The following is a 14,745-nucleotide window of genomic DNA, read 5'->3' as shown; positions in this document are numbered from 1 at the left end:
TATTAGTTTAAATTTTGTCGCTATATATACCCAATAGGAATCGCATCATTCTTTCACATGCCAACGGCACTCTTTTCCGTACAATAAATTACCGTATACAATTACAATAGCGACAGTAGGCGGACCTCCGACCACAGCCGCCGGCCGCGCCTTGGATGCCACCGCTGCCTACTTCTATCCGATGATATCCTTACGTCTCACTTCATCTCCGTCGTTTTCCCTCTCACTTAAGCCGTGCTGTTTGCCGACGCTCAGACCTATACACACCAGATATAAGCAAGTCAAAAGGCTCAAGCAGGTATTTGTTTTTACATGGATTGATTCTTTGTACTCTTTATGGAATGTCTGGCGTTTCTCTGTTTATGGATTTGATTCAGAGGAAGTCGAGGCAGGGCGAGTGCAGGGCGGAATTTTCGCTGGAAGCGCCGGTGGGTGCCGCGATCGGCGCTTGCATCCTAAGCTCGCTAGTTCTTCCGGCGGCTCCTCCGCCGGAGGATGCTGAAGCTGAATCTCTGATTGATTCGACCGACGCGAGGTTTGCTGTTATGGGGATCATTGGCTTCATTCCTTATTTCAATTGGATGGTACATAATTTTCCGCTACGTCTTTCGATGATTAAATCCAGTATTTGTGCTGGTACATATAGTTTATGTGCAACTATGTTGAAATATGCTTGTTGTTTGGTGTAGAGTTGGGTATTTGCTTGGTTGGATACTGGAAAGCGGCGCTATGCTGTTTATGCTATTGTCTATTTGCTTCCTTACTTGAGGTTTGACTCTTAAATTTGCCCTAGTAGTTCTTAATTCTTCCATTGGACAATATTTCTTCAAGAAATTTGATTATATATTTTTCCAATACAAGAAAGGAAATGGTAGGATTAGCAATATCTTAGATAATTCACTTCATTATGTGGTTGCAGTTGGTGATTTCCTTTGTTTGTTGAACCATATAGTAGATATGTTCTCGCCTGCTCATGGGAGAGAATCGAACCTTGCCTACATGTAAAAGAATGTTGAAAAAAACATAATGGATAACTATATGGGATTTTAAGCCGTTTGCATATGTTAAATGCTCCATGATGAATTATGATGATGTATATTTTCCCTTATTTTGTTGGTTCAAAATTCAAATGCATCTCTTAAGGGAGACAGAAGGCATGCTAATATTTCTGCATTCTTTTGTCAGTGTTTGTTTGTTTGCTTGTTTTATGAACTCTTTTATCAGTATTTGAAATTCTTTCATAAAAAAAAGTCCACTACTTTGCATTCTCTAGTTTCAATGTTTGAATTGGCTATCTTGCGGGAATGATTCCCTTGAATCACATTTGCATGTTTAGTAAAATTCATACAAATCCTACTTGGCCTGAAGTAGAATTGCCGTTCCTGCTTTAGGACAAATCTATCTATATCTCCCGAGGATAGCTGGCTGCCAATTGCTAGCATTCTCCTCTGCCTTGCTCACATTCAGGTGGTGTTTTTTAACTATCTCTTGGAAGTTTTGGATTCTCCTGACCTCATGGACTTGATTCAGCAACCTTTTTGATTGCAGCTAGAAGCCAGCATTAAAAATGGAGACATTCAGGGCTTCCAGTTTTTTAGCCGCAGCATCTCAAGAGAGGTATTTCCTAACCCAAAATAAGCATCGACACATAGGGACAGATGTCATTTACGCTCTTATTTTTATCTTACCTCTCGTTGCTTTGCAGAGCGAGGAACGAAAAGATTTCCACAACTTGCCATCTGCAGAAGAACATTACCGGAACAAGATTCGAGAGTGGGCTGCTCCGCAGCAAGATCCCAAATCCTTGAATAAAGATGAGGATTCCAACGGAGATTCAAACAAAGAACAGTAATACTTAGAAAGGTTATGAGAATGCCATGTCATTAGAATGCCTTGCCACAGCCCAGCCTCTTTGTTTTTTTTTTTCTAATCTCTTAAGCCTGTAGCATGTTAGAAGCACTGTCCTCCCTTATTATTTGACAACTTGGTGTTTCCTTCAAACATGATACTTTTTTAGTATTTTTATGTTTAATTAATTGAAAAGACTTCAGAAATTTGTGTGTATTTTGGAGTGGGCATCTTCTCTCATCATAATTTACTAGGTTTTGGATCTGGACAACACCCTTTGCCCCCCCCCCCCCCCCCCCCCCCTATACCTGTATGTATACTCTCTCTCTCTCTCTCTTTATATATATATATATATATATATATTGTTGTGTTGTGTGTTTGTTTCCTCCCCTTTAATGTATTATTGAATAATGTCAAAGAAGTAACAACAAGAGTGCCGGTGCCTGTCTCCATGTCAATCATAAATGTCAAATCTTTACATTCTTAACTTTACCTATTATTCACCACATCCAGAACCCATCTGGCTAACATTATAAATATACATATGCCCACTCAAATTCTATGCTCTCTCTTTAATTGATCTCTATTACATGACAACAGGACTTCAAGAGCAACAGGGCTTCAACATATTGAATGGCCATTTCCAAAGCTCCAATGTTCTTCCAATTCTGGTACTCCTTTCTCTTCCTTGTCTCACTCCAAAGCCATAAGATCTTGTGCAGCATTTACCAAGTAGGGGATTTGGATGCTTGGAACATCCCCTCTCACTCAAATCCCCAAGTCTACACCAAATGGTCCAAACTCCACACCCTCAATATTGGAGACTCTCTCTGTAAGTCAATCTAGTAGATCCCACAAATCCCCATTCATTTACTTTCATACTTTCTTGATAATTACCTTTCTCTGTAGTTTTCCTCTACCCTCCAAGCCAAGATTCAGTGATCCAAGTGACAGGGGATTCCTACAACAGCTGCAACCTTAAAGATCCAATCTTGCTGATGGATGATGGCAACTCACTCTTCAATCTCACCAAGCCTGGCCACTTTTATTTCATCAGTGGGGTTGAGGGCCATTGCCAGAAATCTCAGAAGCTCCACATCTCTGTACTCTATGGAAATGGATCAGCTGTGGGATCAGCAGCAGATGGCCCAGCTGCTGCCCCATCTTATCCCACTGTTTTTGGATCCATTCCTGCACAGTCTTCTCCTTCTTCCTCTGATTCTCCATTTCTGAAGATGCCCCTTTGCTTCATGTCTGTTGCAGCTGCTGTGATTTTGGCTTTCTTGGTTGCTGTGTAGGTCTGTGGTAAAAAAAAAAAAAAAGTAACGGCTATGGATTTTGAGCATTGTTTATTTGATTGTGTCATGAGAGATTACTCGATTACCTTGAAATAGGATCGAAGCATTTGTTTTGTCGGCAAGAAAAAAAGAATCCATTTTTATACATACATAAATTTCCCCTTTTTTACATTCAATGATCTTGTAAAGCTTTGATTTGGTTGTTTACAAATAAAGCCAGCTGGCAGACAGTTGTCTATTTTCTTTTACATAAAATATAAATTAGTGGCTATTATTAGTATTAGCAAAGTGACAATTAAAATCAATTCCAAAGTCCAATGGGCCATAGGTCCATAAAAATAACAAAACAAATAATAGCCGATGGGCCGACAGCCCAATTAAAAAATGAAAATAAATACAACAATGGCGTCGCCCGGACTCGAACCGGAGACCTTCAGTGTGTTAGACTGACGTGATAACCAACTACACCACGACACCAAGTTGGCATCAAATTCTGATATTTAATAAATAAATTAAAATATTTATTTAACTTTGTATCTTTAGTTCTTGCAGTTAAGAGAGAGAAGCGTGGGGTCAAAGGAATGAGCGTAGGGGAAGCCAAGTTTGGGTCACATGCTTTTTGATCGTCGCCCAATTTTGCACCAAAATTTCTTGTTCTGGTCAGTTTTGGTGTAGTCGATTATCGGAAAAAAGAGGGGAAAAATCAGCGTGATATTGATACAAATCGGAGAAATTGGAGTTGGGATTTCGGCGGGGGATGGCGAATTTGTACGTGCGGGCGGTGCCGACGACGGATCTGAATCGGAATACGGAGTGGTTCACTTACCCCGGCGTGTGGACCTCATACATCCTCATATTGTTCTTCTCGTGGCTGGTGGTGCTCTCTGTTTTCGGGTGCTCCCCAGGCATGGCGTGGACCATCGTTCATCTTTCACATTTCCTTGTAAATTCTTTGATTCTTGTTCATCTTTCAACTTTTATTTGTTTCTTTATCTCTCTTTATTTGATTCGTTTGTGTTCCTTGTATGTGTTATATGATATTTTGTTGGTGTTGATTGCTGGAGCTTGTTTAATAGTTTTTGGATTCTATGAAGCCAAAAATCTCTAGGGTTATCTTTGGGGATTTGAGTATGGTTATGTTTTTTTGACAGGTTGTGTATCCTTTTTACTTTTCCTATGATTGAATTAATGTTGGATTTCAACTAGAGGCAAATTTGTACCTTGAGAAATCTGATTACGGGGCTGTAGTTTCCACCATTTCATTATTGTTACATTCTGCCAATTTCACAGTCATATATTAAGTCAGAAAAATGTCTTTTGTTTAAATTATTATGTACATATATTATTTCTGAATATTACTGTGAAATAACAGAAACTTTTCATTTCAATTCTTTTATGGTCTTGTTGCAGTTCGAAGTGTGCTTATATTTGAAAAAAATATATACTTGTGGCAGGTGACTTATCATTTCTTCCATTGGAAGAAGGGGACACCTTTTGCAGATGATCAAGGCATCTATAATGGGTTGACATGGTGGGAACAAGTAGACAGTGGCAAACAGCTCACTCGCAATAGGAAGTTTCTGACGGTTGTCCCTGTAGTGCTGTAAGTATCACCACGATTTCCTTTTTCAATTTTCTGTTCTCTCAGTAATTTTGTGTTCTGATGCTGATTGTTAGGCTATTTTAAGTGTTGCAATGATGTAGTTGAATCAATTCATGGGTTAGTTTTTGTGCCTGTGGTAAGTCGGCACCTTTTTATGGGAGTGAACTTCATAGTTGGGATTATTCTGTTTCATCTTAGCTTAAGTTCCATCTTGTTTGAAGCATTTCACACTCGATGGAAGAGAGTGTTTGGTGGACTGGGACACGTAATGTGTTCCTTATCTAGATTCCTATCTACACTCCTCACCCTTTCGATGTTAAATCACTTTTCCTCGGAATCCACAATAAATCATGTCATTTACGTTATAAAAATTTGATATTTTAAGACTGACTATCGATATGTGAAAATTTGGCAGCAATTTTGTTTTTGGTAATTCATTAATCTATTTGACTTTGACGCAGAAATCTAAGTTTTCATACTGTAAATTTATTCTATTTTCATTTGGTTATTGTGGTAGTGTTGTCCACAAGGCAATCTGAAGAGACAATAATGTGAAGTACTTGGCCCCTTTCATGTTGCAAGTGCTCTCATAGTTTCAAGCTCTGGCCAGTATTAACTCACTTTCAGCATCTCTTTGTCTTCATTTAACAACCTATATGTTTTAAATAAATATATGCTTTACGAACTGCACTTATTTTGTTGCTGAATCATTTGGAATAGTTAATTGGATAGATCATTCCTTTTTATTTTTATTTTTTCCTTTTAACAGCCTGACTGCAACATTAAAGCATTGGTCATGATGATTGATGTGAATTTTTAATTAACTTCTGTTGCAATGCGGCCCAGTAAATACCATAACTTCCATTGTCATTTGAACTTGCATCTGTAAAATACGAAGCTTTTTAAGTGAGTCACTTTGGATTTTTTTAGTTTTCTTGAATGGTAAAACCCCACTTATTTTACCCACACATTAATATCTATCCTTCCATGTTCTTTTTGCAGGTATCTAATAGCATCGCACACGACTGACTATCAACATCCAATGCTGTTCTTCAACACTCTGGCTGTCTTTATTCTTGTGGTGGCCAAATTTCCAAACATGCACAAAGTCCGTATCTTCGGAATCAACCAATGACTTTAAGTCCAACCCATCAAATATCCCACTTTTGCTAAAAATTCTTGGTTGATACATCTCTTCATAGTTCTCAGCAAAGGAACTGGAAAGGGTAATTCGGATATCATTTGCTAAACCTCTCAGAAGCTGGATATTTTCTGTATGAACTTGCAATTCAACTCTGGAGTTTGATTTAGCTTCACAATTATTTCTTATATTCCGGTTTTACCTCATTTTACAACAGAGCTGTAGTAGCATATTTATATTCCTAATGGGTTGCATATCCTTCATCAGTCTGTTGATGTTCCAAGTTCTAGCGGCTGGTATTGTATAAGAATATTCTTTCGAGAAAAGAGACCCAAGAGTCTGCATTCTGTATGCATTTTGAATTATCAATATTCTTAATTTTTTGGGTTTCCACATTGCACACCATTGTGATCCCTGATAAAAAACATGGATATGCAAATTGAAATTTTCTTGAAGTAAAGCTTTGTTCCATATATTCAATTTCCATATACATATTTCAATGTTACATGTGGATCTGGCTTCTGTTAATCTAACTGTTTGTCCAACTTGCCTAGGGGTTGTATGCTTAGATATGGTTCCTATCTTGTATTGAGTCCTTAAATCGACACTTCAGTGCTATTTGAACCATATATACTAGGGAAAACGATAACATCGAGTACGTAGTTTGGAGTGCCGAAAGGTTTTGGTGTCATGTTTCTTAGTGATTATAGTTTACATTTGGGAGAAAGAACTTAGAATATATCTAAGATTTCACCATTAGGTGCCTAAAGTAGTGTGTGATCTTTTTCCTGAACTTAACAGAATGTCTTGGTTTTTATTTGTTGTCGTGAGCCTTTCTTTCTGCTTCGTTTAACCCTGTTTGGGTGGTTAGTTCAATCTAGTTAAGACCTAGGCTAGCAGAGTATAGAAACATACATATATAATGAAACACCAAACAGTTTAATCAAAGCAAGAATTCACTCATTCGGATCGATTCCATATTTGCTCAATTGCACACTTGATGATGATGGCGATGGCGTTGAATTCACTCATTTTGATTCTAACAGTTTTGTAGTTGGAAAAGGCTGTGGATGAACATATCATATTTCAATTATATATATATGTAGATCCCCATGTTTATACATCTTATTTCTGCTGCTAAGATGACATCTACAGCTTCAAGTCTTCAAATAAAGAAAAAGGCTTTGCATTTGGCTGCTGCACCCCTTGGAAGCTGCCGGGATTACTCCCGCCAATCCAGCCATGCCCTAGAGAAGGCCTGATCGTTTCATCATCAGGTAAAAGACGATGATTATTGAACCCAAATGGAGAAACTGTACTGAAATGATCACTACCACCACCACCACCACCACCACCACCAGCAGCAGCAGCATAGCCTTGAAATGGCAAGAAAGGACTCATCATCGGAGTTGTTGCCGCGAGCCCATAACGAAAGCTCGAAGCCATGAATTCTTGTGGGGTTGCAAGACTAGAGTTTTGCTGTGGGATTGAATTAAGGGCTGGAAAATCAGGTAGCTTCTTGGAATGACCAGACAAAGTCAACGACAACGATGATGAGGACGTCGTTGATGATGGCCTCTTGTTCTTTGTCGAACCGCCTCCGACAGGTATGTTTCTGAGTGCCCCTCCTTCAGTCCAGTATCTCCGGCAAGTCTTGCAGAAATAGCGTGGCTGCAAGAGGCTGTAGTTGTTGTAGTAGCAGAATTTGGTGTTGCCAGAATTACAGCGGGGACAGTTTAGGGACCGGCCGAGCTTGCGATGCCTTGTTCTTCTCTCCTGTGGCCAAGAACTTGTCGTCTCATCAACTCCTTCCATGATCAAACTATGTTGTGCTCTGAAACCAAAACAAGAAACAAAAGGGCTGTGAATGAAGAATCAGTGGAGAAACATTGAGCATCGATCAAGAATTGAGTGATCAGGTCAGATATGATGATGCTTTCTCACTTTGTGAAAGATGTTGAAACACAGACAATTTAAGCACATAAAATAGAAGTATGGTGTCATATTATTTGATTTGAGGAGTATACAAAAAAGGAAGGTGTGTGTGTGTGAGAGAGAGAGAGAGAGAGATAGATAGTGGCTTAAAAAGCAGGGAAAAGAACGTTTGAATGGCTGCCTGCTTTACCTTTATGGATGCTTTAACGTACTTTATGACTTTGCAAGTTTGTGTCAGATCAGATAGATACATTATCACTCTTTATTTACAATATTACATTAAATTCATATTTTTATCGTGCAATTACATACAAAATTTTACATCAAAATATAATTTTTTTTATTTATATTTAATTTAAATTTTTATTTGAAATTTTGTTTAAAAAATATTTTTTCTTATCAATGTAAATGGTAAAAATAATGTTAAAATTTTTAAAAATATATATTAAATATAATTATATAATCAAAGACAATATAATCTACTGTTAATTTCAATACATGAAGTGCATTTTTGTTTAACACATTGTGTATTGTATTCCCTCTGTCTCAAGTATCCATTTTTTTCAATTTTAATTCGTCTCACCCTTACAACTTACAATATATTATACAAATGTCATTATATTTACATTACATATACTAATAAGATTATTTTAGTTATTTCTATTTTATTTCTACTGTATCTCAATATAATACTAATATTTTTAAAACTATGTGTAAAAAGTAAATGAATATTTTTTTATGAAACGGAGGGAGTATTAAATAAAAATTTGTATTATTTCTATATTTCATATGTACAGTTAATGGGGAAATCATGAAAATCAACATAAGTCCGATGATAAGGGTGTTTATTACTCCTCCGTCCCATCTAAATATGGATGTATTACCGTAAACACGAGAATTTAGGTAAAGTATAATTAGTAAGTAATTAAGAAATATATTAGTAAAAATAATAATTATTTAGTAAAAATTAGATTAAAATTAAGATAACTAAATAGTTTAATTAAAATTAAAAAAAAAAGTTTAAATTTTAAAATTTAAAATATGATTAAAGTGTATAATTAATTTTCAAAAAGAGAAAAAGACAAATTATGTGGGACGGACGAAAATAGAAAATAGGGACAAATTATGTGGGACGGAGTAATATATAAGATCAGTTGGAATGTTTAATCTTTGTATCTTAATTAATATGTAAATAATAAAAATAAAATTAAAATGAAATTTTAATATCATGTTTTAATGAAGAAATTTTATTTAGTATTTTAAATAAATAAATATTTAATGTGATCCTAAAAAACAAAAAAAAAAAACTTGATGAAAAACCACATCTAGACATTTGAAATTTTTAGTAAATTAAAAAAATTTAAATATTTGATAAAATATTTTATGATATATTATATATTTAATGTAATATTTTTAAGACTTTTAATATCAAAAAATAAATTGTGAATATATGTAAAGAAAGTCTAAAGAGTCATCTAAATGAATATGCAAATACATTTGGAACCTGGTCCATACATTTATATGCCTAAATTGGGCCTTGGCCCAAATTCTTCATGTAGACTTTCCAATAATATGGGATGAGATATACATCTATATGTATATATATATATATATATATCTACACATGTATTACATGAGGCTGGTGGGGCTTGGAGAATGGGGCCGAAGATCTCATCTTAATAATATATATACTTCAAATAAATATTTTAATATATTTTTTAGAAAATAAAAATAAAAATATATGTGTATACATAGGTATATGTCACACTAATTGAAAATTATTTAGCATTGCTGAATAGCAAAAGTAAAAACCCAAACAAGAAACTTAAAAACATTCACGAAACACAATTTTCGATATTTTTGTAGAGAAATATAAGTAAATGATAAAAAGTATATATATATATATTTATACATAATTAATATGAAATAATTTATAAAGAAAAAATAACAAAATAATTTAAATGTACATAATTATTTATATAGAAGAGATAAATAAAAATAGAAGATCACAAGGAGATCATAATTTAAAAATCTTGGAAAAATAATTGAAATGACAAAAAATTGGTGCATAGTAATGTCAATCTGTATTTCAACCTGTAATCGAACAGACTCTGCTCAATCGAGTTCAAATAATTGAAAATAAAAATATAAGTTAACTTTAATGATTTTCTAGTCGTGTTAACATTGATAAATTATTCGAAATCGACTTATTTTAGAATTCCCAATCTTCCAAAATATTGTTTGAATAAAAGGAATGAAATCTATAAGTCAAAAAGTTGGTTAAAACTATAATTAATGTGTTAGTTATAAGTAGTATCATTTAAGAAAAGATTTTATGAATTCCAATTGAAAAGTACTTGTTGCAATATTTAAAATTAAGGTCTAATGGTTTTTGTTAAAATATTTTGTCCCAAAAGGTCAGGTCAATAAATGTGAAGCCGAAACCAAAGCTCAACAATAAAATCTATTTAAATGGTGACATTATGTATGTAATAAAATTCAACGTTACATTGCACAAAATCCCATAATTTGGGTAATGATTTCTTGAAATTCAGTGACATATTACATAGAAGTCACTCATTTTAGGCTATGGTTGCTTTCTAATTGTTTTTATTTATTTATTTATTTGTGGTCACTGCTCAGTCACATGCATATGTTCACATCTATCAACCTCAAAATAATTTTGTATTTTTATTTTTTTATTTTTAAATAAGGGTTGATAAATAGTGCTAAATTTTTCTTTAAAAAATGTTAATGAAAATAGAGCTTTCAATTTGGCCAGTATTGAAAAAAATGGACGGAGTGGAAGTCTTTGTTATGTAATATTGTGACAAATGATTATTATTTTATTTAAATTAAATATCTTGAAATTAGAATCCACATATAAATATAAATATAATTCTAAATTAGTTATAATTAAGCACAAAATAAAAATTGAACCAAATTTTAATTCACTTGATTTGTTTAAGTAATCAGAAATATATATGTCAAACCAAACGTAGTAGTAGTGCAATTATAATTAGAGGAGGGGTCAAAAAGTGACACGTTTGGAGATCTAACGTAGGTTTGGTGAACGGTGGAGATTGTTTCCACCAAATACATGCAACGTGTGGGACGGACCCAAACAAAATTTAAGAAACGTCCTCATATTTTCCATTATTATTATTTCTGCCCACCACGGTTTTTTTTTTTTAAAAAAAATATTTCAATCGTGTAAATGTATATGCTTATTTGATTGAATACGAATTTTAATAAAAGTAAATAATAATAATAATTATTTTTTATAATAAAAAAAATAAAAATGTAACGATTTTTTTACTTAAACAAAAAATAAAATTATTAATTTTATCACAAAAAATAAATAAATAAATAAAGTATAAATTTGAATGATGGATAAATTAAATTAATAATCACTCAGCCAAATAACCCTATTTGTGGAGGCTATCAATGGCTATGGCTGCTACTAACAACCCACCCCACTCTACCCCACCCTACCCTACCTTTATTTTATGCATCTCTTTCTCTATCATAAAATATTAAAAAAGCCCACGTGGTTATGTGTATAAATATAGCAATAATTTGATAGATTGGGAGAATTGAATTTAATTAATTAATTAATTAAGAAGAGAAAATGGGAAGATCCCCTTGCTGCTCAAAGGTGGGATTGAAGAGAGGGCCATGGTCAGCTGAAGAAGACGATCTGCTCAAAGATTATCTTCACAAACATGGCGAAGGTCAATGGAGATCCCTCCCAAAGAAAGCAGGTCTGTATCTATCTGTATCTATAATCTATACATATAATTTAATTAATTAATAATTAAATGGATGAATTAATTATTGATTAGGGCTTTTGAGGTGCGGGAAGAGCTGCCGGCTGAGGTGGATGAACTATCTCCGGCCGGGGATCGTCCGGGGGAACATCACCGCCGACGAAGAGGATCTGATCGTACGGCTCCACGCGCTCCTCGGAAATCGATGGTCGCTGATCGCCGGCAGATTGCCCGGTCGAACCGACAATGAGATCAAGAATTACTGGAACACTCATCTGTTCAAGAAGATCACCGCCGCCGGCGGTCGCAATCGAGGCTTTTTGGGAGCTAGCGAGAAGAATATTCCGGCCGCCGGAAATAGCAGCGCCGTCGGAACTGATCCGGAGAAGAAAGTTTATTTGCCGAAACCGATGAGAGTCTCGTCGTCGGAGTTATTTTCGAGGACTGAGAGCTACGATAGCCTCGCGAGCAAGACGTCGAGCTGTGGAAGCCCTGAGGAGTGGCCGCCGTTATTTCATCTGCAGGGCGGCGGCGACGGCGGAGAAGAGGAGGATTTTTTTACAGTGCCGATGGTGCATTGTTTAGATTCAATGTCGGAAGACGACGTGAACAGAGTCTACGATGAGTATTTGCAGCTTCTGTAAATTGTGAAATATTATTATTTTAAAACAGTAAATAGCTAGTGACATTAATTGACCTTTTCTAAATATTTAATTTTTTTTCCATTCTAAATTTATGTAAGAAATATATATTATTTTTTCTTACGTAAATATCATATTAAATCATATTCAAACAAAAATTATAATAAAATTTCAAAAGAACACGATGTGTGTTCACCAGGGTCGACACAATTCCAAAGAAATATTATTAAAAAAAATACAATATATACATATAATTTTATATAATGGGGTATAATATATATTTTATTTATTCATAAAAAATAATAATTCAATATGTGATTTTTTGTAATTTCAACTGAAATCCCATTATCCATCTCATTTTCAATAAAAATATATTATCATTTTTTTTCATAAAATATTATATCAAAAATACTATTTGAACAAAAATTCAAATTAATATTTTATTTTTATTTGTTACATTTTTTGTCCAAATAGTACTCTTTCCGTTTAGAAAAAATATGATAAAATGAACCTAATATTAATTTTAATGAACATGGTATTACATTAGTAAATTATAAGATATAATAAAGATTTTTTGATAAGTATATGAATACACTAATAAAATAATTTTTTAATAAATTAAGTACATAATTTATTGTGGCATATTTATAAACAAACATAATGATAAAACATATAAATAAAAAATATATAAGAATTTTTATTTTTATTTTTATTTTTAATTAGTATAAATGCTAAATACATTGAAGGAATAGTAAATTATATGTCACATTGGGGTTTGTTTCTTTAATATTTTTGGATGACATAATTTTGTTATAAATATTATTTTAAAAAAAATACAATATATATATATGATATATACCGTATATATTTTTTTTATTCATAAATATTGAATATATAATTTACCATATATAACATAAAGAAAAAACATAATAATCAAATATACAAAGGGAACAAACCCTATATATGTTATATTTTTCAACAAATTAGTGAATCTATTCTTGTAGACTATTTATGACAACTGAAAAATATTAATATCAATTAATTTATGCAATAATTTATTTTACATATAAGTGTATTTGATTTGTATAATTATTAATATAATATTTATGAAAAAATTAATATATTTTTGGTAAAAACGTGAAAATTGAATAGTAATAAAGTAATAAAATATATTAAAAAAACCTATCTTCCCAAAAATAAAAAATTCTATTGGGCAGTGATCTTGGAAAGGATAAAAGTCTGTAAGATTTCAATGCACATTGAACGACAAATGTAAATTGTAAACTCATTGCGACTTAAATGTCTCTACGTACAATTTTTTATTTGTTGTTATTATTATATAAGAAAATAAAGAAACGTCACGTGATTCTTTCATGCTTTTTATATTGTAAGTATAATTTATTCTTAAATTATTTTAGTCTATTAAATTTATTTTATTACTAATTTTGACAAATCAATACTTAACTATTACTAATTTTATTATATATATATATTTTTATTTATTTTATTTTTAACTATAATTTTAAAATATCTTCGATTACTTTGGTTATTTTTTCAATAAAATATTTATGTATTTCTACATTTATTTTCGTGGACGGAGGAGTAATAAATTAGTAATAAACGAGCGTTACATACTTACATAACAATAAAATAATAAAATAATTAATCATATAAGGACATGACGTTGTCAACAACTCCTTTGGACTTGACTTGATCATATTATTTTCCTCATTTAATTTTAATTCCATGTCTCCCTCACTGCCTCACATGTGAACATGATGAAGTCATCTTCAACAATTAATTTTATTATATAATCCAATCTAATTATTTGGAGTTTAGTTTTTATTTTTATTTTTTTATTGTATAATTATCTTAGTTTTTATAAAAATATATATATTTTTTATTTTACAGAATATCTCACCTAAACTATTTTTCAAATAATAAAAAAAAAAACATTACGCACCAAAATATTTGTAATTTATAAGTAGAAGAGAAAGAAAGGGTGAAAATGTGCTTCAATTCCAATCAATAATTATTTATCATATAATATATTTATATATATTTAAAATTAATTTCCTATTTTACAAAATATATATAAATACTTATAGAAAATACATCAATTTCAAACAAATAGGTATTTATTACTATTATTTGTAATCTTTTCATAATCTTTTTATTTTTTTATTATGCAAGGTGGTCCAACCGTAGATGTGTATGGAGTATATGTATATATATATATATATATATTTATTTATCTATGAATGATTTAATATTCAACTATTTGAATTAAATAATTTCAAAATATCTCTCCAAGATTGTTGAGCACCACACTCGTATATCTCTTGATTCCCTGTAATTAAAATAAATAAATAAATAAATAATGACGTTTATAGATTTATGGTAAAATCAAAATAATATTAATTGTACCAACATATTGTTTAATAAGCTGCAACTTACATTATAACCCTCACGAAACATGTAAACATAAATTTAATTAAAATAATAGTGA

At 32.3% G+C, this 14,745-nt stretch overlaps 5 protein-coding genes and 1 non-coding gene across 7 annotated transcripts; 4 read left to right on the top strand and 2 right to left on the bottom strand.

Moving 5' to 3' along the window:
• The first annotated feature begins 40 nt into the window (after nucleotides 1-40).
• On the top strand, nucleotides 41-2,064 carry LOC127261068 (uncharacterized). 2 transcript variants are annotated; one of them, XM_051289232.1, is made up of 6 exons: nucleotides 41-298; nucleotides 393-584; nucleotides 690-769; nucleotides 1,392-1,467; nucleotides 1,549-1,617; nucleotides 1,706-2,064. In XM_051289232.1, exons 1-6 carry the CDS (start codon nucleotides 182-184, stop codon nucleotides 1,850-1,852), a joined length of 681 nt encoding a protein of 226 aa, XP_051145189.1. In that variant the 5' UTR covers nucleotides 41-181; the 3' UTR covers nucleotides 1,853-2,064. The 2 variants fall into 2 exon arrangements, with proteins under 2 accessions (XP_051145189.1, XP_051145188.1); XM_051289231.1 differs by having other exon boundaries at nucleotides 378-584.
• Nucleotides 2,065-2,481: 417 nt separating this feature from the next.
• Nucleotides 2,482-3,322, top strand: LOC127261069 (mavicyanin). The gene is made up of 2 exons (XM_051289233.1): nucleotides 2,482-2,680; nucleotides 2,758-3,322. Exons 1-2 carry the CDS (start codon nucleotides 2,482-2,484, stop codon nucleotides 3,144-3,146), a joined length of 588 nt encoding a protein of 195 aa, XP_051145190.1. The 3' UTR covers nucleotides 3,147-3,322.
• A 227-nt stretch (nucleotides 3,323-3,549) lies between these two features.
• TRNAV-AAC (transfer RNA valine (anticodon AAC)) lies at nucleotides 3,550-3,623 on the bottom strand. Its single transcript has one exon. It is a non-coding gene; the product is annotated as a tRNA-Val (tRNA).
• A 94-nt stretch (nucleotides 3,624-3,717) lies between these two features.
• LOC127260725 (uncharacterized) lies at nucleotides 3,718-6,279 on the top strand. The gene is made up of 3 exons (XM_051288620.1): nucleotides 3,718-4,089; nucleotides 4,601-4,749; nucleotides 5,752-6,279. The coding sequence occupies exons 1-3, from the start codon at nucleotides 3,904-3,906 to the stop codon at nucleotides 5,882-5,884; spliced, it is 468 nt and encodes a 155-aa protein (XP_051144577.1). The 5' UTR covers nucleotides 3,718-3,903; the 3' UTR covers nucleotides 5,885-6,279.
• A 624-nt stretch (nucleotides 6,280-6,903) lies between these two features.
• On the bottom strand, nucleotides 6,904-7,991 carry LOC127260724 (dof zinc finger protein 2). The gene is made up of 2 exons (XM_051288619.1): nucleotides 7,835-7,991; nucleotides 6,904-7,724 (listed from the first exon to the last, which is right to left on the bottom strand). The coding sequence occupies exon 2, from the start codon at nucleotides 7,703-7,705 to the stop codon at nucleotides 7,040-7,042; it is 666 nt and encodes a 221-aa protein (XP_051144576.1). The 5' UTR covers nucleotides 7,706-7,724; nucleotides 7,835-7,991; the 3' UTR covers nucleotides 6,904-7,039.
• Nucleotides 7,992-11,443: 3,452 nt separating this feature from the next.
• On the top strand, nucleotides 11,444-12,366 carry LOC127260723 (transcription repressor MYB5-like). The gene is made up of 2 exons (XM_051288618.1): nucleotides 11,444-11,589; nucleotides 11,671-12,366. The coding sequence occupies exons 1-2, from the start codon at nucleotides 11,457-11,459 to the stop codon at nucleotides 12,237-12,239; spliced, it is 702 nt and encodes a 233-aa protein (XP_051144575.1). The 5' UTR covers nucleotides 11,444-11,456; the 3' UTR covers nucleotides 12,240-12,366.
• Nucleotides 12,367-14,745: the final 2,379 nt, after the last annotated feature.

The sequence above is a fragment of the Andrographis paniculata genome, unplaced genomic scaffold (genome assembly GCF_009805555.1).
Source record: "Andrographis paniculata isolate CXL003 unplaced genomic scaffold, ASM980555v1 Contig62END, whole genome shotgun sequence".
Lineage (NCBI taxonomy): Eukaryota > Viridiplantae > Streptophyta > Magnoliopsida > Lamiales > Acanthaceae > Andrographis > Andrographis paniculata.
This window is presented reverse-complemented; position numbering and strand designations above follow the sequence as displayed.

Bases quoted from the DNA above. Each gene is read 5' to 3' on its own strand.
- LOC127260725 (XM_051288620.1), top strand. From the start codon at position 3,904: ATGGCGAATTTGTACGTGCGGGCGGTGCCGACGACGGATCTGAATCGG. The intron at 4,090-4,600 runs GTAAATTCTTTG...TACTTGTGGCAG, and splicing joins TTCATCTTTCACATTTCCTT to GTGACTTATCATTTCTTCCA. The intron at 4,750-5,751 runs GTAAGTATCACC...TTCTTTTTGCAG, and splicing joins ACGGTTGTCCCTGTAGTGCT to GTATCTAATAGCATCGCACA.
- LOC127260723 (XM_051288618.1), top strand. From the start codon at position 11,457: ATGGGAAGATCCCCTTGCTGCTCAAAGGTGGGATTGAAGAGAGGGCCA. The intron at 11,590-11,670 runs GTCTGTATCTAT...ATTATTGATTAG, and splicing joins ATCCCTCCCAAAGAAAGCAG to GGCTTTTGAGGTGCGGGAAG.
- LOC127260724 (XM_051288619.1), bottom strand. From the start codon at position 7,705: ATGGAAGGAGTTGATGAGACGACAAGTTCTTGGCCACAGGAGAGAAGA.
- LOC127261068 (XM_051289231.1), top strand. From the start codon at position 182: ATGATATCCTTACGTCTCACTTCATCTCCGTCGTTTTCCCTCTCACTT. The intron at 585-689 runs GTACATAATTTT...TGTTTGGTGTAG, and splicing joins TTCCTTATTTCAATTGGATG to AGTTGGGTATTTGCTTGGTT. The intron at 770-1,391 runs GTTTGACTCTTA...TTCCTGCTTTAG, and splicing joins TATTTGCTTCCTTACTTGAG to GACAAATCTATCTATATCTC.
- LOC127261069 (XM_051289233.1), top strand. From the start codon at position 2,482: ATGGCCATTTCCAAAGCTCCAATGTTCTTCCAATTCTGGTACTCCTTT. The intron at 2,681-2,757 runs GTAAGTCAATCT...CTTTCTCTGTAG, and splicing joins CAATATTGGAGACTCTCTCT to TTTTCCTCTACCCTCCAAGC.